At 45.6% G+C, this 21,137-nt stretch overlaps 1 protein-coding gene across 6 annotated transcripts in view; it reads right to left on the minus strand.

Moving 5' to 3' along the window:
• The window catches only part of DMD (dystrophin), a 1,630,689-nt gene that overhangs the window by 145,003 nt on the left and 1,464,549 nt on the right, over positions 1-21,137 (minus strand). For 2 of the 6 annotated variants that reach the window (XM_047076055.1, XM_047076056.1), the window contains exon 1: positions 4,104-4,193. The exons of the other annotated variants lie outside the window; for them this stretch is intronic. In XM_047076055.1, coding sequence (XP_046932011.1) covers positions 4,104-4,123 — 20 coding nt within the window. In that variant the 5' untranslated portion in view covers positions 4,124-4,193. Of the gene's footprint in view, positions 1-4,103; positions 4,194-21,137 lie in introns of those variants that run through there. 6 annotated transcript variants of the gene reach the window in all.

Here is a 21,137-nt window from a genome sequence, read left to right on the forward strand (position 1 = left end):
GGGCTTCTGAGTGGAGGGAAGGTATCGGAGTGACGTCCAAGTCTTAAAGAGCAAAGAGAGCAGAAGACGCACGCAGTCCAGGCTCAGGGGCTTTGAGGAAGCCCCACCACCAAGCCGGTTTTGGATCTGGAGAAGAGGTGGGCGGAACTGGTATTTTATATGCACAGCACAAGGAGGCTGCAGCTTGCAGCTTCACGGAAAAAGCGTTGCTTCTTCTCGGTGTTTTTTAGCTCGGAAAGCGATGGTGTACCAATTCTGTACAGAAGCGCCCAGCAAAGAAAGACCACCCTGCATTCAGGCCTCCATCATTTCCAAAGGCCGTGCACACTGGGAGCGCCGGGGAGGGAGGAAGGGACTAGACGGGGAAAGCACGCGTGTCCACACTTATAGGCCCTTCATACACACAATGCATGATAATAAAGTCCCATCTCCACGGTGTGTGGGAGGACTATAGCATCCTCAATAGATGGGCAGAAAAACGTCTGTTTGAGCTGATAAACCTGACCAGACCAGCACTCTGAAAGGCCACCATCTGTAAGGGACGCCAAGTCGGAAGAACACAGTAACTTGTACCAAATGCAATTCCAAAAGAAAAGAGACACTTGCATACAAGTGACCGGAGAATCCCACAGAGAGTGAATGCAAGCTTCGCGTAGCTCCCTCTCTCCATAATAAACCTCATAACTGGTGATAAACTGACTTTTTCACCTTTTGAAGGAATTTATTCCAGTGGTTCAAAATCAGGGGAAGGATTCTAAAAACTCTGCTTTAATCCACACCAGTCCTTAGCTAAACCACGACTTCCTTTGCTGGAAGACAGAAGAAATTCCGAGCCCCTCCTTCTAGCCCCACTCCATGGATTGCTAGATACCAGGCCCTCCCAGGTCCTCATTTGCTCGCTTACCTGTGATTCTGGGGGACTTGAATAATCCACATAAATGAACTCACACAAATCCAAAAGCCAATCTTTTACCTTCTTCCTAACACGCAACACTTTTCTTTTTAAGCAATGTCAGAAAAGTAACCAGAAAACAGATTTGTATGTCACCTGTAGGATTTCGGTTGCACGTCGATTACAAACCAGGACGACGCAGAAGTGAACACAAGTGGGAAGAAGAAAAGAATAAACGGTGTGACTAATCCTCCAAAAGAGAAAAATAATCTTTTAATCAGTTCATGCTAAAAAAACGACTGGCCACACAGCTAAAACGACTTCCGATTCTTTGGTAACTGTTAAGTTGAACCAAATACTTCACTGGATGTGGGTGTTTTCAGGGTGTGGCGAATTCAGCGCCCTAGTGAGACATGTTTAACCCCCAGAAGAGAAAGAAAAGATGAATATGGACGGTGTGAAATGGTATGCACAAAGTCGTGGAACTCCTATCCCTACCCTCTCTTACAGGACAAGCCCATTTTTTGTATGGGATCAGCACAGATTTTACAGCTGTATTTATTACTCTGTGTCTAAGTTCAAAAACAGGACACGATTCTCACCAACTCCATGAAAAGCAGCTCAGGTCTACCTGGAATATACAGAAAATATAGAAAAAGATACTGTGCTGGGGAGGTAGTCGTGGAAGTGTGGGTGGTGCCTTTTTTGGTAACTGCTTTTTTTTTTTTTTTTTTTTTTTGCATTTCACTTTTCACATCTGAAACACGCTCCGCATGTACCATGCCGAACCAAAAGGGACTTGGAAACCTGTTCACAAGTTAATGGGTCCATCTTTGTTCAGTCTTCTGAGAATAATGACGTTTGACACAGATCAAAATTCTGCATGCCCGTTAACACAGACACTAGATTCCTAAATCATCCTTAAAACGCTCTTTAAATCTCTAAAAAGTGTTCTTACTGATTCTAGCCCTGCCGGTTCCAAAGCCTGGCATCAGAGAGGCCTCTCTAAACAGCCTTTAAACTCTGATTTCCCCTTTGAAAATGTGTACAAACTACAAGAATCTCTCTTTTCTCTTTTATTTGAGGCCATGATACGGAGCTGATGCAAATTAAAATACAAAATCACTCGATGTGACAAAAGACCCCGGCAACACCTACTTGTCAATAACAAGAAATTAAAGCATTACTCTACTGAGCACTGGGCTGACCTAATTTCCCACCATACAATTTAAATTTTCTCTCACCTTCTTTAGTTTCATGTAGTGTGCAAGGTTATTATAACGGCCTCAGAGCTGTTCCTGCTGTCGGTGTTGGAATAATCAGACTTAGTGGAATTGCTTTTTTAGTTTCTTAAAAACAAACATTAAACACTTATAAAAAGTAACAAACTCCTCTCGCAGTTGCCTAATTAAAATAAGATTTCTTCTGCCACCACTGTTATTGGGTACTGAAAATATTCCAAACAGTTGCCGTTTAAAAAAAAAAAAAATCTCTTTCCACTACTTCCCGGGGGGGGGGGGGGGGGGGGGGGAACCTAATCGCTATGCAGCGGTATAAAAAGGTACCGTTCTCTTGCGATTTGCAGAGGATTAGAGTTCGGCTTCATATATAATCTGGAGCTCATTGATCCACACACACAAAATCATTTCCCTTTAATCTGGGGATCAGACTCCTTTTCTAGAGGAACCTTGGCATTTCCATGCTGAATGTTGAACTTGGCTTGCATTGCTGGAATACTGGCAGGGCGGGAATGGGAAAATGTATTTAAAAGTTTCTGCTACCGTGGGGAGGGGGCTTAGGGGGCTGGGGGTCCACCTAAGCATCAGAAATCCTATTCCAGTCCCCCCTTCTTGTTCCCTGGGATATTTAACATTGTATTCTGTTTGGCTCAAGCCAGGCCAAAGATGATTGCCCCGGTGACGGTGCCAGCTGTTACTTGTCATCCCTCTATTTGCTTTTTGGGCTTAAATCCCACCCACCCTCAACTTTGGCCAGACCAATTCCACTTCGGGGTCGTGTCCAATCCAAGATCAAACAACGCTGACTGAAACCAATTCCGCGGTGATCAAGGGTCAGAGACCTTTCACGTAACCGTGTTGTTCCATTTGCTCCTCTAGCTTCTCCAAGAGCAACTGGATCCTGCAAAGAGGGGATGTGGCACAAGGAAATAAAAAATCTAGTCAAGAGAGAAAGATGGGGGGGGGGGGGTGGTGGTGGTGACGAGCATAGGTGACAGGGATAAGGAAGGAGGGACACCAAGAGGAGCTTTTTGGCCAAGGAAGAACGTACATTTCACTGAAAAGACTCTGGTTCCCCACTTAAGTCAGACGCACTTTTTAAAAATGACGTTAAAGCATTTCATAATTAATATTGTGCCTCCCTCGGGCAACCGAACCCTTTCCATTTAAGCTTCAAACTTAACTTCCAATTTAACGGAGATAAACAAAGTGTCCTGCCCTTTTCGTCGCCACGATCAGATCAGGAATGACAAACTTTGCTTAAAGACGAGCACAGACACCTGGAGAAACACGAGCGAAGGACACCCAGAAAAGACTGCACGCCCAACCCCGGAGGGCAAAACAGAAAACAATAACAAAAATCCCTTGATCCTCTCTCTATGTCAAATCCTTGGCTTCTGGGCTTTAATTGCTTTTTTCTTTCTTTCCTGGTTTCTGCAAGACTTGGGGCACAGAACGAACACAGTAGAAAAGCCAACAAGGGGAACGTCAGTTGGAATCCTCGGAAGAAATCAGGCAGAAAGTTGACCTTTTGGCACTTGCAGTGCAATGGAAGGTAAAGCCTCGCGCGCCCCTTCCCTCCGCGAGGTCGAGAGACGGTTTAGGAACAGCCTGTCTGGCTCACGTCCACACAGCCCGGAAAGGAGCAAAAAGCTCCCGCGGCCCCAATCCCCGCCTGGGGAACGCGCTGTCCCCTCTGGGTACGACGAGAAATCAGCTTTTTTCTCGCCGAGCCTATCCCACAGCCAGAGCAAGGGGGCTCCCCCGCAAACCCGGCGCCGAGGAGGACGCCGCGGGGACGCACCTGCAGCGGCGCAGCAAGGACCCGCGGGGTAGGTTCCCCGACGCCCGGCCGCCCGGCGCCCGGAGTCCAGCCGCCGCGCTCGTCCAAGTTTTGGCCGCCTGGCTCTGCCCCCTGCTCGTGCCACAAGTGCACGGATTGCGGCGATCTGAGGAGGCCGTGTTGCACTTACCCTTTGAGCTGCTCCCTCATGGCTGCAAGGGCTCGGCGGTCGAGGGAAGGCGCGAGCGGAGGAGTGAGCTTCCCAGAGCCGCCGGGCTCCCCGAGAGTCGAGCGCCGCCGCCGCCCAGGCTCGCAGCTGAAAGCACTGCGGAGGAGCCGGCGCGGGCAGGCGGGCGGGCGGGCGGGCGCGGAGGGGGGGCTGCAGGCAGACGGGGCGGGGCCGGGCCGGGCTCCGCCCCCACCTAGCGACCTAGGAACCCGGGCTCCGGGAGACCCCGCAGCGGGGGCTCAGCCTCCCAAAAAGGAAAGAAAAAGAAAAGACAGACGGAGGAAGGGATTTAAGGTAGTCCTAGGAACCTGAAAACCACACACCGCCCTGCCGGCACCGCCTTAAAACCTCCAGCAAGACTACTTGTTGCCTAAATAAATGACCTAGGTGCAAATGACCTCATTGCAGATAATTAAGTGTGTGGGCTCAGAGTTTTCCTTTCAGAGCCTGAGAGGGAAAAATCACAATCACAGTTCTCTCCCCCCACCGCTTTCCCTCAGTCGCAGATTAAAGTGGTAGGGCTGTAAGGACATGGAATTCAGGCTATGCTCAGCCTGGGCTAAACGGGCTTCTCAGGAAGCAGCATTCATTCGTATTGGTGACACAGCTGTAGTTCTCAAAGTGTACCAGTATCAGCATCGCCTGGGAACTTTTGAGAAAGAGGAATTCCTGGGTCCCAGCCCAGACCTACTGAAGTTGAAACAGCACCTTGAAGTTTGAGAACCACTGGTATAGACTCTAAAGAAAACACCACCACCAACGGCGTGCACAGTTCGGTCTTTTAGTAGCGTTTTAGAGAAATCTAAAAGGAAACCATCTCCAATGGAACATTTTATTTGAAAAGTCGCAGGGCCCGGGCAGTTCAAGTATTTCTAATCTTAGTGTTTGCCATATGACAATACAGGTTAACTGTTCAAAATTATTTCAAGGCTGCAAATACTCTGAAAGGAAGAAAGCCTTCATTAGCACATCAAGTTTTTGCATTCTTCACAAAGTACCTTCCATTAGCATCCATCCAAAGAGTGTTTTCTGACAAACTCCCTTTGGTTTCATTGTCCCTCTTTGTCCATTTATTTTGTTGGCCTATTTTTCTTTTTATCTTCTTTCAACGACTGCCTTTTCACTCTCTCTGGCTGATTCATTCCACTTCAGTTTACAGTTTAAAATGAGTCCCCCTGGGGCGCCTGGGTGGCGCAGTCGGTTAAGCGGCCGACTTCAGCCAGGTCACGATCTCGCGCTCCATGAGTTCGAGCCCCGCGTCGGGCTCTGGGCTGATGGCTCAGAGCCTGGAGCCTGTTTCCGATTCTGTGTCTCCCTCTCTCTCTGCCCCTCCCCCGTTCATGCTCTGTCTCTCTCTGTCCCAAAAATAAATAAACGTTGAAAAAAAAATTTTTAAAAAATAAAATGAGTCCCCCTTTTTCATTTTAAATATCCTTTTTTGGCTCAACATTTCCCTTTGCCTCCCCCCCCCCCATACAGTGTTGGAGTTGAGGGGGCCGGGCTGTAGATGTCAATCCCCCTTTACGGTTTGCTACAGCATGACAAAAGAGGCAAAAAATAAAGTACGTGAACAAAAGGGAGAGGGGATGCCAAGTGTCTTCCTTACCCTTGACCAACCAAATAAAAATGTAACCGTTATCATTAAAGACGTGCATGTAGGTACGATTTTAAAGCAAATATAGCACTTCTGCTGGCCTCATAAATTGAGACTTAGTAATGCCGTCCTTTGGCCCTTTTGAGCCAGGGAGTGGTGGAGGCAGCTTCTCTTATGGTCTGAGGGGGGCACACTAGGATTCCCTTTGGGTAAGGTTGTCCCTGGGTCTAACTGCTGATTCTAGGCCTGCCCCTATCGTTGGGGGAGAAGGGATTAGTATTCTGCGAGGAGAAAGTTGTGGCCTTTGCCATTAATCAGTGACTAACCTCGGTGTCAACGTGGCAAATCACTTAAATACTGTTTATGTTTATTTCACTGAAAAGAGAGACGCCTCACAGCATGGGCATTTGTATATATCAGAAATCAATGAGCTAAAGGTTTGCAACACCTGTGCTTTGTCATGCTCCTTTCATCTCCTCCTCCTTCTTCTTCCTCTTCCTCTTCCTCCTCCCCCTCCTCCTCTGCTTCCTCTTCCCCTCCTCCTCCCCCTCCTCCTCCTCCTTCTTCTTCTTCTTCTTCTTCTTCTTCTTCTTCTTCTCCTTCGTTTTACACTTTTAAATTACCCACTGAAGATTCCGAAGTGCTGATACGTTTCGCTAAAATATAAATGCTCAAGTCCATTTTCTCACTGTTCAGCTAGAAAACTACTAGGAACAATTCGTTGGGAAAAAAAGAATGGAAAATAAGAAATCACTATTCAGATTTTTTTTTTCTTAAATTTGACAGATGGCAATCCTCAAAAATACATCTTTAAGTTCTTTTTTAGACTGGAGTTATAGGCACTTGAAGACTTGTTCCCAAATCTTGATGTTATTTTAGAAATTAAATACCGAAAGTATTATTAAGAAATGACACGGGCATCACAGTAACTGCTTTATTGTCAGCTTCGCTTAGATTATGAATTTCGCTTATTAGGAAAAGGCATTGAGAAAAGAACAGAATTTATGTATCTTCATGTCATATGTAAATTCTACAATGATGCCATGTATGAAAATAAATTGTTTATAGTAGCTATTATTATGATTACTGTTTTGACGTGAATCAGAGACAGGAAAGGAACATGGGGCTCGGCCACCAGAAAAAACAAGTTGAAACTCTGACTCCGGAATTTACCATGAGCTACTCATCCCAGACACCATGGCGAGAACGCGACGGCGCCAGGTCTGGAAGAGGGAGTTTGGCTCCAAGGCCTCTACTATGCTGCCATGGGGAGATGTGGCCTCTTTTACTGTGGGGGATGATCTGTATATTTTTCTTTGGTGCTCATGAGCGATCTCACTGCTGTCTGACAGGAGAGGAGAGTAGGTTTGCTACAAAAAGGGCTAAGCAACGAACGAGACGGAATGAGGTCCAGGAAGGCACCCCAGGTAATTCTTCCATACCCAAAACTCCAATCTTTGAACCACTTCAATGTTGCATGTACTTAGAAAAATGAAGGCCTCTCTGATCTAAAGGACTAACCCCTCATTCTCCCCTCCACCTCTATCCTCTGCCCTTCTCCACGCTGCTCTGTGCCCCAGGGGGTTGGACCTCTGGGGATGACATCAATCAGGCTCTCTCTCCCTTTGGCTTCCTCTTGCTTTCAGCCAACGGGAGGCCATGAGGAAAGGCCTACAGCTGGAGATGAGGGGCAGAAGGAGAGAGATGTTTGCATATTTACTCCCCAGGCTCCCTCCTGTTGGCCTTGCACCTGGAAGTGGCTAAGTTCCTTTACCCTCCCGCCACAAGTCTAGCTGGGCAGTCATTTCTACAGCAACGGCACCTTCCAGGTTCTCCCTTTGCCCTTGTTCTTTCCCCTACGCTGCTCAGGCTTTTGTAAATAACCTTTCCAGCATGCTCTTTTCAAGTACCACTTTCAAATGTACCATCCATTTCTCCCAGGATCCTGACCAAACAGGGACCCATCCAGTCAAAGCCAACCTCTGGCTCACTAGACTGGATGCTGAGTGGGGACTTCTGAGGGAGGAGTAAGTTAACTCCACCTTTTGGGGCTGAAGATGACTAGGTTCATTCACTGAACAGCTATTTCTAGAAGCCTCCTCTGTAGGCCCAAAAGGAGCATCTGGTCAACTGGGCGTAAAGGCAAATCAGCACTTATAAATGGTGATAATGGCAGGTGTGAAGGTAAAGAGGCCACAAACAGCTTTTTCTTTTCAAGAGCTTCAGTGGTCTATTTGATCTTTGGGAGAGAATGTCAAGATAGAGATTCAGTAGGCGTGCAAATTGAGCAGGACCTAGTGTGACGATCCAGAGTTTGACCTATATCCTGAAAGGTCTGTATTTAAGCACGGGTGTGGTTCTGTCCTATCTGCCTTTTAGCAAAATCACTCGGGAAATGGAGTGAGGGCTGGATCGGAGGAGTCTGGAATTAGGAGACCAGATACAAGCTGACGGCAATATGACAGGGCTCTGAACAACGGTAGTGGCCGAGAGTGGAGAAACGATAAAATAAGGTTTAAAACTACAGGAGTCGTGGGGCGCCTGGGTGGCTCAGTCGCTTAAGCATCCGACTCTTGTTTTCCGCTCAGGTCCTGAGCTCAAGGTTCTAGGTTCAAGGTTAAATAAATAAACTTAAAAAAACCCCAGGAGTCATGACTGATGGGATGCATGAGTGGAAAAGAGAGAAGATCTACCAGGACCACGGACCTCCATCTTGCCAGCCGGCCACTCTGATCTAATTGACCTTGAGCACTGGGATTTTTTTTAAGGCTCCCCAGGTGATTCTTATAGGCAGCCAAGGTTGAGTCACGGTTCTAGGGGTGAATCCCGAGACTGCATGAGTAATATTCACCAAGCCAGGAATGTCGGGGGGGGGGGGCAGGTTCAGTACAGAAGAGGGTCAGAGAGAGAGGAGGAATTCAGTCTTAAGCACGATGAGTCTGAGGAGGCCGTGTGATGCAAAAGGCAGTTGGACCTCTTGAGTCTGGAGCTCACAGGGACGACGTTTGGATTGGAGCTAAGGACTGGAAATGTCAGTGCTGTAGGGTCACAGGTTTGGACGAGCCCAGGTCGGGGAGGGTGTTTAGGGCCTGGGCCAGAGGCCAAGCTGCTCGTATCTTGCACAAACACGTCCTTGTCCTCCTGGGCTGCTGGAGATTCAGTGCTAGTCAGGTTTTACCGTTATGAAATGAGGAGCAGAGGGGCGCCTGGGTGGCTCAGTCGGTTAAGCGGCCGACTTCAGCTCAGGTCACGATCTCGCGGTCTGCGAGTTCGAGCCCCGTGTCGGGCTCTGGGCTGATGGCTCGGAGCCTGGAGCCTGTTTCCGACTCTGTGTCTCCCTCTCTCTCTGCCCCTCCCCCGTTCATGCTGTGTCTCTCTCTGCCTCAAAAATAAATAAACGTTAAAAAAAATTAAAAAAAATAAATAAAATGAGGAGCAGAAAGGGAAAGGGTAAAGAGACGGAATGGGGGACGGCACTACCCGCTAGGGTCCAGCTTCCTCTAGCTCCAAGAGTCTCTACCCGCATTGCTTTCTGTTCCCTAGCCAATGTTAAGTATAACCTGCCTCATTTTCTAAAACTCATTTGGAATATAGGCACCACTTCCGCTAAGCATAATACATGTTTTACAGTCAAATCCCAACATCTGCATACGTAGCAAACACGTAAGGATTCCATGTCGCTCTTTGCACAGGACGAGTCTTAGCCGCGAGCGGTGAATCGGACGTCCGATAAAGGCTCGTGATGATGGTGAGTCCTTGCTAGTGAGGGCAAACGCCACGGCGGACTAATTAAAATATGTACAACAATCTCTTTAGATCAATCTGAAACCAGCATCTTCTGGACATAAGAATATCCAGTCAGTACACATTAACCAGTAAATGAAGAGCCCTCTGCATTCAGACACAGAGTTATTTCACACTCACACAAAAGCCTATTCTTCCAGGCCCTTCCCCTGCAGGGAGGCAGGGTAAGCCAGGCTGAGGGAAGTTCTCTGGCCCAGCTGCCACCTAAACCGGAGATTTCACCAAACAGGTTCCAAATCAAGTGGAACTCAGCTCCCCTCTCATGTAGTTTGCTCTTCCTAAGATTTTTTCAAAGCTCCCACGGAGCCACCTATATCAAACCGAACATCTAAAGAGATGTGAAGTTTAGCATCTTCACAAAAAGAAAGCCACACTTCATTAACCTCACAGGCCAGCGGCTGCTTCCCCCGGAAAGAATTCGGTACCAGCCCGCCAGCTACAGCGCTACCCCGCGGCTAGAAAGCACACCGCCACCTGCTAAAAATGGGTAACTCGTTAAGGTGGTTCAAGAACACTGACGACAGCATTCCCGGTCTACCTTAACAACGGCTCAGAGCTGGATCTGTCTGTCTGCCTTTTCCCCAACGACTGTGGCAAAGAGCAGGAATTTCAAAACTAGGCAGAAATTCTGACAGTCTGCATAATCTGCCTTCCTCTTCAGCTACAAATAAGGCTTTGTTTTCGATTAGACTCACAGCAGGTGAAAACCCCAATTAGTGAATTCATTCTGGGGCCTCTTTCTACCTTCCTCCCACACATCACAGTAAAAAACTTAATAATAATAATAATAATAAGAAGAAGAAGAAGAAGAAGAAGGAAGTCTCAGTCTTTTTCCAAATCACAAGTAAATTAACCCTCGGATCTACCCAATCAAGCCCTTTAACAACGTAAAGGATTTTTACAGGAAAATAGGGGTGGGGGGGTGTTGAAAGAATTGTCCTTCTTGACTGCATAATGGGGCTTACAGAAAATTCTATTCTGCTAGGTCTTATTGTTTTCTTCAAATCCATAAATACTCAGATTTTCTGATCTAGAAATTGCAGTTTTTCTTTCTACCTGAAAACTCACAAAGCCAATATTATCTAAAGAATGATTAATGGACAGTCTGCTCCAAGAGAGAATGATTTTAAAGTTAGGCTCTTATTCTGGTGTATTCGAGGGGAGAAAAAATATTAAATTTTAGTTTTCATAGTATGCTTTGGCCTTAGGAAGTGCACCAAGTCTATATTTCATACTTTGTAAATATTTATTTGTCACAGGAAATTCATAATTGGACAAGGATACAGGTTTGGTTTGAGCATTCAAAAAAAAAATCAAGACAGCTTTAGTTCTTAGAGTGATTTACTTACACTTTGTCAATTGCTTCTCTGGAAATAATTCACAACCCAGTTTTATTTATGAGTGTATGATTAAAAAAGAGCAGCTTTGTCTTTTTTAATTGTTTTAGTCCTGTCACTTTTCTTGAAACAAGTCGTAGGACTTATTATCCACAAGAAAACACTGCACATATATCAAATAGTAACACAGCTTTTAGAAGTACTCATCTGTTACTGTCAGAGGTTCATTTCATTTCGAGGCTTTTTAATTAAAATGCAAAATTCTACATACATGCCTGCCTAAATGACTCCTTTCTAAAATACTCGAATTTCATAAAAAATGTTAAATGCTAATGTAACCCTTTTTAATACTTATGACTTGCTTCTTGAGATTTGGGGGGAAAAAAAAGTAAACAGAGGAATTACCAGTCAATTAAGCGAACAAAGAAGTCATCCTAAGTTGAAACAGATAAGGAAAATTTAATATTCAAATGCTACCGAATGAAGACACCAGGGTTTTTTCCTTCCCTTTGAGATGAATATCTACCAGAATCAAAAGCAGCTTCTTAATCGTCAGCAAGCGTAGCTGTATATTCTAGCAGAGGCGTTAAGACGAGCAAGGCACAGCTCTGGACCAATTCTGCCCCTCAGAGGCCGGTCACTGACCCCCTCTGGAGCTCTCTTGACTCCTGTCGCCAATTCAGATACTACTGCACAGGGCCACAGTGTGGGTCAAATGACATAATGACTATGAAAACGATTTGAAGGCTGGGGAATGCAATGTTAATGCAACGTCGCTTGTGCTGCAGTCACAATTCCTTAAAAGAAAACCCAGTATGTCCAGGAATACTGTCGGGAATACAGCACAAACTAAATTCTGCACAGACACTTTCACTTGCCATTTTGAGACTGCTGTCATGAGGGGAAAGGAGAGGTCTAAGAGTTTGTCTCTCCTTTTCGGAAATTTGCAAAAGGAATCTTCCCTTCTGATTTTACCTTTAAGAAGGAAGCAGGTGGGTCAAATAAGATTTTCTCTTTTTTTTTTTTTTTTTTTTTGCGAGATAAATCAGCAACCACAAGCCTGAGGTAGGAATGAAATAAGCACCTTTTGGCTCTCATTCTTTGGGGCCGAGGTTAAAATATCAGTAGTATTCCCACATGTTAAAAGGTGGATTCGCATTCATATTGTCAGAGAGCAGAACCCTGAAGTAGTGAGAGAGGCAGGAGATATTGGATTTGTCGGAAATAGTGGGAGAGAAAGATCCCCTACACCCTGATGGACAAGTCCTGTTAGTGACAGGCCTTCAACAGACAGGATGCGATAGGAATTCCCCACGGACAGGAATCCATAAAGGGAGAAACGGAGGTTAAAACCAATGTAACCAATTAATGATTTACCAAGGGCTGAATCTTGTACTCCAGCACTGGTTTATTTTTGTCAAGGCATTTTTTTTTTTTTTGGAAGATAAAAGGAAAATATGAACGCAAGGAATTGTAATTAATTCACAGATCTCCAAGAATTTTTTTTTCATGTGCTGTACCTAGAATAAGTTTATCGCATATTCCCCTGTATTAATTTCTTTGGATGACTGCGGCCATGAGGTACTTATTGGGCACTGACATACGTCTTCGCTTATCAGTTAAACTGTTTTCACCGCTCTTCACTATTAGTAAATCCTAGAAAATGTTTGGAAGATGGACACGGAAATAGTTTATTCTTTTATTCTTTTTTTATTTTGTTTTATTCTTTTAGAGAGAGTGTGTGTGTGCACGCAAGCGAGGGAGAGGGGCAAAGGGAGGGAGGGAGGGGGAGAGAGAGAGAGAGAGAGAATGAATCCCAAGCAGGCTCCATGATCACTGTGGAGCCCAGATCTGAGGCTCCGTCCCATGACTCTGGGATCATGGGAACCATAAAACCGAGAGTCAGGTCAACAGACTGAGCCACCCAGGTGCTCCTGGAAATAGTTTAAAATTTCAACACTGTGCCCCGGTTCCAAGAGGAGCACCCAAATATGGCCTAGACTTTAAGGAGCTTAGAATCTAGTGGGGGGGTGGGGAGGAGGAGATAGACTCATACGAAGAAACACAGTAACAGGTAGATGGTAAGTATAGAAACAGCCATAAAAAAAAGGAAGCAAAAGGGAAAAGTGGTTTGACGTGTTGGGGTCAACAAACACACATTCCAATTAAGAGCTAACTAGACTGAAACCACCAGGTTTCATGCAGGTTTTTGTTTGTGTGTGAAGAGCTGAAACAAGTTGCTTCAGTTGACTCTGTGAGCTCATTTCTCATATTAACGATTTACTAAAGCACAGATGTTTACGTGTTCACATACTGCTGTGTTATAAAATCAGATTATGCTTTTTTGGGGAATTCCAAAAAGAATTTGGCCAATATTGTGTTTTGTATCTCAAGAAGGTTGATATTCAGAAAACGCTACCGTCCCCATTAGAATATCAAATCACATTCTACAGGCAATATCAAGACCCTAGCGTGGGAGAGTACATCCTCGCAGGTTCAAGCATTCTCATCCCTTAGAAGCTTCTCCTCATATGATGGAAAACCGAGAAAAAACACCGGCATTACTCGTGCTTGTGAAGATTTTTCTTTTTAGAGAGAATTCACTTTGGAGTGGGAAGAAACAAGAAAAGAAGAAATGGATTAGAATGGAAATGGATGCCAAGTAGACCATGAAAATATTCCAGCGAAGAGAAGATAACCAACTGGGTGACGGGGAGTTGGAGATGCAGGCTTCCATTTGCGGAACGAAGAAGTCACAGGAAAAACAAAGTTCGGCACTGGGAATATAGTCAATGGTATTCTAACAGCGTCCTATGGTGACAGATGGCCGTTACACTTGTGGTGAGCACAGCATAACATGGAGAGTTGGCCAATCCCTGTGTTGTACAGCTGAAACCCATGTATCATTGTGTGTCAGCTATACTTTAATTACAAAAAGCAGATCCTTTATGCTATAAGGATCGGGGGGAAAAACACACACGCACACAGAGGATGAAAGCCTGAATTAAGAAAGTAGCCTTGGCAACTTGGTGGCAAGGTTGAACTCAAGAAAGGCTACAGGAGAAACTCAATTCTGCTTTTCGACCAGCTGGATGCGACGGCTGGAGGAAAGGGGAGACTCTAGGGTTTGGGATCACGGCACCGCTAGCGAAGGATTCATACGTGTGTGTGTATCATGGACGTGCTTCGAGGGCAACTTCCAAGAATGAATAAATGTCACCAGTTAATAGATAAAATCCAGGATTAAGAAAATGTAACAGAATAAAACGTCAAGAAGGGAGGAAAAGTTAGAGACAGATTTGAAGATCATCGGGCTTGACACAGTCACATTTAGCTATGCACACCCACCAGAACGAGAAAGACGAAGAACACAAAGCCTTGGGGATGGCGTGGAGCAGCTAGAACTCTCTTCGCTTTGCTGACGGGAATGTAAACCGGTACGACCACATTGGAAAACCGGCAGAAGGTATAAAAGGCCGACACGGGCAAACCTAATGACCCAGAAGTGTCACTCCCTGATGTAATTTTAAAAGGGATGCACGCATATAATCACCAAATGACACATTAGAATGTTTACAACATCATTCTTTGTATCCGGGGGCCATCGGCAGAAAACATAAATCGTAGCATATTTATACAGCAGTGAGAATGAACAACTTCATACAACACTCCGGGTGAATATGAGCTTTTTTTTAAACCTCCTTTATTTTTTTTCTTTTCCATTTTCACTTATTTTGAGAGAGAGGATGAGCAGGGGAGGGGCAGAGAGAGAGAGGGAGAGAGAGAGACACTCCCAAGCAGGCTCTGTGCTGTCATTGTGGAGCCCGATGCAGGCCATGTACCCAGGAACCGTGAGATCACGACCTGAGCCAAAACCAAGAGTCGGACGCTTAACCAACTGAGCCACCCAGGCGCCCCATGTGAATGTGGGTTTTAAAAAGCCAGGCACAGGAGTGCCTGGGGGGTTCATTTGGGTAAGTATCCACCCGACCTCAGCTCAGGTATGATCTCCCTGTTGGTGACAGCTGGGAGCCTAGAGCCTGCTTCGGATCCTGTGTCGCTCTCACTCTCTCGCTGCCCCTCCCCCACTTGCACTCTGTCTCTCTGTCTCTTTCTCAAAAATGAATAAACATTTAAAACAAATAAAATAAAAATAAAATAAAAGGCCAGGCACAAGAGAATACAGGGCGTATGATTCCATTTGCATGAAGTACAAACACGGTCCAGATTAATGGTGTTTAAATTTAAGGTAGTGGTTACCCACGGAGGGCAAGGGTGGGTAATGGTTGGAAGGGGGGCACAGGGGGATTTCAGGGGCGGGTAATGCTTTGTCTCTTGATCTGGATTCTGGTTACAGAGGTGCGTTCAGATGGTGAAAATTCATTGTACCGTATACTTAAGATTACACCTTTTTCTATGTCAATATTTTCCATCCAGAGTTTTTGAAGCAAGCAAAGGGAAGCAAAGCAAAATCTCCATTCTGCTCTGAGATCTAAATCAGGGGCACCTGGGTGGCGCAGTCGGTTAAGCGTCCGACTTCAGCCAGGTCACGATCTCGCGGTCCGTGAGTTCGAGCCCCGCGTCGGGCTCTGGGCTGATGGCTCAGAGCCTGGAGCCTGTTTCCCATTCTGTGTCTCCCTCTCTCTCTGGCCCTCCCCCGTTCATGCTCTGTCTCTCTCTCTGTCCCAAAAATAAATAAACGTTGAAAAAAAAAATTTAAATCAAATTACTGCATGGTTTGTCACATGGGAGGAAACACTGCGCAATGTCCGTCTTCAGCAAAATCCCTACAGCAGCTGTCTTTCCAGGGCCCCTTGAGGGTCCAGTGCCCCCGAGCTGAAGCCATCTTATGGGGATCGAGGCAACGTGGTCCTAGAGTGCCACTTGCTGACGGCCACGCCTGAGTTAGGGATAAAACATGGCAGGCACGGCATTTTCCCAAACATCAGGTCACGAACCAGTAATGGGTCATGAAATCCATACAGTGCATCATCCCTAATATTGTTTTTGATGGCAAAGAAAAGAACAGAAAATATGAGAAGGACTTCTACAGTAAGGATAAGTAATGTTTGGTGGGGCTCTTCTTTGTTCGAACACAGAGCAATATTTATAGACACAGATAACGTGTGTGTACGCAGGGGTGTTTGCACTGGGATGATATGTAAAAAGTAACTTTTACCGTGGGTGGGTGAAAAAAGACGAAAGCACAGAGAAAGAGATGGACTGCGTACCTATTGGACAGTTATGCGTAAATACAGTTTCTCTAGACAGAGATTCAGAAGCAACCCAGGGGCAGTGCCCAGTTTCGTTTTCTCGGAAATTCAGGAGGGGGAACAAGCTAGGGAGGCGTTGGTCACGTCTGAACTTCTAGGAGCAGGAAGCGCTTCAGGGGTCGAGAGCAAGGATGCCTCCTCAAGCTTTAGGGAGAATCTTGTCCGCCAGCTGTTCCCTTAGGTGACCGTATGAGCATACGCTCCGAATCACCCGGCCTTTTCTTTTCATTGCAAATGGCACGGTGATATTGTCACACGGCAGAAGGCAAAACGTTGCTGCTAAAGGCGCTGTCAGCAGCCCGCTTCCCAACAGAGACCGAGAAATCATCCCTCTGCTCTCGCCCCTGCAACGCGACCTCATTTGACGCCCTTGCTCGAGCGCCCATGTCTCGGCCGACAGACTGAGGGCCGAAGGAGGCCCATTCTATGTAATACCTATAAATTCACCCTAGGAAGTGCTTGGGAGAAACTGACCGGAGCAAGTGTTTACGAAGACTTGATAATGACGATGCTTCTACAGAAAGGAAAAAAAAAAAAAAAAAGATTCGTTATTTATTTATTTATTATTATTATTATTTTTTTTTAAGTAGGCCCCAGGCCCGGCATGGAGCCCAACGCGGAGCTTGAACTCACGACCCTGACGTCAAGACCTGAACTGAGATCAAGAGTCCCACACTGAACCGACTGAGCCACCCAGGCGCCCCAAAAGAAAAAAGCCTCTTACATGATTGTAGGGACACTTTGAACAGTCGGGAGCTATGGGAATGTGAGGCATATCAAGGATCAGAAAATAATAAGGGCTTGGAGAATAAAATTCTTTTCAAAAGAATGACCAGCTAGAAGAATAGCCGGAAAAGTAGTCATAATCCTTCTTTCTCCAGTATTTAGTCACGGCAGCATTCCATGAATGGGCAGTAGTAATAAGTGATTAATTAACTGTATTTCTCGTCAGTAATTTTCATATTTCAAAATCACCAGGCTACAGATACTTTGTTTCTACCACTGGCTGTGAAGCTACATGCCAACGGTCTCACCCAGCGTGATTACTCACAAAGCAAGAATTATCAGAGCACGTCTCGTTTCACCTACACCTCAACTCAGAGCCCTCTCAGTCTGCAAAAGAACTTGCTGGTAACCTCTCCAACACTCTGCAGCATACTGCAACATGGCCACAAATTCTGGCCCCTCCACGGTATCTAGCTCTTGCAATGTGCCTCTGTGCCTCCTCCCAGCAGAAGCTGGGGTCTTTTCCCACCCCCTTATCTGTGATGGCCCGATGACATGACTTGCTTTGGCCAACGGACCATATCAAATGTGACGCAAGCACAAACTTGACAAGTATCTTTGTGAAGAACCGTGGGTTACCCTGTTGGAGCAGGAGGCAAGCAGACCTAGTCGCATTTGTTCCTAAGGGCCAGCCTGTCAACCATCAGACGTGCAAGTCAGGCCGTGATAGCTCATCCAGCCACAAGCTGGCCACAGATGCATGCACAGGCCCAGCAAAGAATAGTAGCTGGTCCGGACCACCAAAATGGCCCAGTCCATCTTCAGAGAGTGAGCTAAATAAGTCGTTGCTGTGTTAACGGACCTACAAACCATGGCTTACAGGCCAAGTCTGGCCTGTGGCCTGTTTTCACACAGCCTACCATCTAAGTAGGATTTTTACATTTTTAAAGAGTTGCAGGGGCGCCTGGGTGGCTCAGTCGGTTAGGCGTCCGGCTTCAGCTCAGGTCATGATCTCACAGTCGGTGGGTTCGAGCCCCGCGTCGGGCTCTGGGCTGACAGCTCGGAGCCCGGAGCCTGCTTCGGATTCCGTGTCTCCCTCTCTCTCTGCCCCTCCCCCGCTTGCGCTCTGTCTCTCTCTGTCTCAAAAATAAATAAAAACATTAAAAATAATTTAAAGAGTTGGAAAAAAAAGAATATGCAATAGAGACCCTAGGCGGCCCACAAAACCTAAACTACGGTCTGGTCTTTTATAGAAATATCTGCTGACCCCTGTGTTAAGCGATTAATTTGGGGGATGGTTGATCATAGAGCAAAACAGAGCTGATACGCAACTACGCCCAAAAAACCACGTTGGAAACTAAGACTTTCTCCCGGGACTCAGCTGACACCAGCTCACTTTATCCTTGGTCGTCGTCATCTAGCTGCTTGTTAAGTGAGCTAACACTTAACATGAATACAGTAAGCAAATATACACGTAACCCATGAAGTTACTTGTGTGGTGCCCTTCTCAAAATTAAGATTTCTAAGGAGAGGTACAACAACAAGTATACAATTTTTACCAGCTTTACTCGTAACGTCCCCAAGCTAGACAACAGCCCTAATGCCCGCCAGCGGGTAAATGGACAAACCAACCAGGGTGTTATCTGTGCAAGAGAAAGTACTCTGCAGTTAAAAAGGAATGGACTACTGGGGCGCCTGGGTGGCTCAGTCTGTTAAGTACTGGCCAAAATGAGGTGCAGTCCACGGGATGTTTATATAAATATAGGACAGATTCAGGTCATGCTGTCAGTCCCGTCTGATTCATTCGGAAAATATCAAAACACTGGATTCAGATGCGACCTTAGAGGTTAATGAATGACATCCTCTCACCCAATACGGAAATTGCCTTTAGGGGCCGGGCAGTCAGTTCGGCCTTGAGTATCAGTCAGTTCGGCCTTGAGTATCCATTGCACTAGGAGTTTTCTGCTTTTTAAGGTGGCAGATTCTGTTTTTTGGTAGCTCGATTTCAAAATTTTCTTTTATATTTACTTAAAATTGGCTTTCTTATAGCTTTCACACATATAGTTGAATCTGTCGTCGGGGCAAAATAGGGAAAAACCAAGTAAGGAAAAATACATAATAAACAAAACAACTAAAATGCAATAAAACCCATCACTTCTTGCCTTCGACATATTCGAGGCCCTCTATTACATTCTCCTTAGTACCACTTCTCTCTGAGCAAAATCTAAATGCCTGCATTTACTTCTATATTTTCTTCTTATCTAATATGGCCGATAGGCCCTTGGCTATTCTGGGGATACTCTGAGCAAAAAGATCCATTTAAAATGTGATATTCAGGGGCGCCTGGGTGGCGCAGTCGGTTAAGCGTCCGACTTCAGCCAGGTCACGATCTCACGGTCCGTGAGTTCGAGCCCCGTGTTGGGCTCTGGGCTGATGGCTCGGAGCCTGGAGCCTGTTTCCGATTCTGTGTCTCCCTCTCTCTCTGCCCCTCCCCCGTTCATGCTCTGTCTCTCTCTGTCCCAAAAATAAATAAACGTTGAAAAACAAAATTTTTAAAAAATCAATAAATGAAATAAAATGTGATATTCAGAACTGAGTAGGCGGGATGCTTCTAGCCCATTCTCTGCCTGTATTAATGCCATCTACAACTGTTGTAGCCTTCATTCATTCATTCATTCATTCAAGTAGGTTTCATGCCCAACACAGAGCCCAATGCAGAACTCACAACCCCAAGATCAAGACCTGAGCTGAAATCAAGAGTTGGACACTTAACCAACTGAGCCACTCAGGCGCCCCCGTTGTGGCATTTTGGTTCGTAAATGCCGTATCACACGTGTTGTTCACAATGAACTTAGGGGTTGCTAAAAGACCCAAGGGTTTTTAAACATAATCTGATATTAAATAAGGTCTCTTTCCTCCCGTGTGTTTCAATTACTTGAGTCTAAATGTGAGATTTATGTCCTATTTAAATATGCCTTCGGGGGGCGCCTGGGTGGCGCAGTCAGTTAAGCATCCGACTTCAGCCAGGTCACAATCTCGCGGTCCGTGAGTTCGAGCCCTGCGTCGGGCTCTGGGCTGATGGCTCGGAGCCTGGAGCCTGTTTCCGATTCTGTGTCTCCCTCTCTCTCTGCCCCTCCCCCGTTCATGCTCTGTCTCTCTCTGTCCCAAAAATAAATAAACGTTGAAAAAAAAATTTTAACAAAAAAAAAAATATGCCTTCATATTTTACCTCATAATAAGAAGTGATCTTTCTAACTGAATTAAATCTATTATTTTGATACATTTATCACAGCAAGTATTTACAACTTTCATCAACTTCAAATTTATTAATAAGTAGAGCGACTCTCTGTAATCATTCTTTCCACAATTGAGTACCGACCATGGATTCAATTCTATTAGGTAGGAAAGAGACCAAAGTGGATCAAAACGGTCCCTACCTTCTTGACATTCACAGACTAGAGCAGGAGACATATGTACAAACAAACAATCACAACTCAGATAAATGCTGGTAGAAATCTGTGCTCACTGAACAGAAATTGGCCAACTGAGGTCTTCAGGCCAAGGGCGGAGGTGATGACACAAGAATTGGTGGAAAAAGCATCTGCAAGCAAAGACATGCATATCTCAAATCCAGATCTGTCAATTGATATCCTTCGGGCGTTTTTGTTTATCAGCTGCGAATTCGCTCTATTATCCAGCCCACTGGGTTTTCTCTTGTTCCCAAGACTGTCAAAAGAACTTGAAAAATACGGTGTAAACTCCTGAGATACACTGCCTGTAACCATCTTCTCAGCTAACCCACCCAGGAGCCACGACAGAAAGAGCAATGAGGGAAATTTGGCGCGACAAGTTTTGAGGCTATGATGCTGACTTCCAAGAAGTAGGTTTTTGTAAGTACTCATTATTCACCCCCTCAATGTTGTTTTCTAGGATTATGTCGCTCATCAACATCAAGCTGATTGGTCTGTAATTTTTAAAATCTATCTTCTTATTTTATTTTTTTTAAAAAAAAATTTTTTTTCAATGTTTTTATTTATTTTGGGGACAGAGAGAGACAGAGCATGAACGGGGGAGGGGCAGAGAGAGAGGGAGACACAGAATCGGAAACAGGCTCCAGGCTCCGAGCCATCAGCCCAGAGCCCGACGCGGGGCTCGAACTCACGGACCGCGAGATCGTGACCTGGCTGAAGTCGGACGCTTAACCGACTGCGCCACCCAGGCGCCCCACTATCTTCTTATTTTAAAAAAATGTGTACTTATT

Source organism: Lynx rufus, unplaced genomic scaffold, assembly GCF_022079265.1.
Source record: "Lynx rufus isolate CCGP_SWC_20201006 ecotype Redwood Valley unplaced genomic scaffold, mLynRuf1.p SCAF_14, whole genome shotgun sequence".
NCBI classification, from domain to species: Eukaryota; Metazoa; Chordata; class Mammalia; order Carnivora; family Felidae; genus Lynx; species Lynx rufus.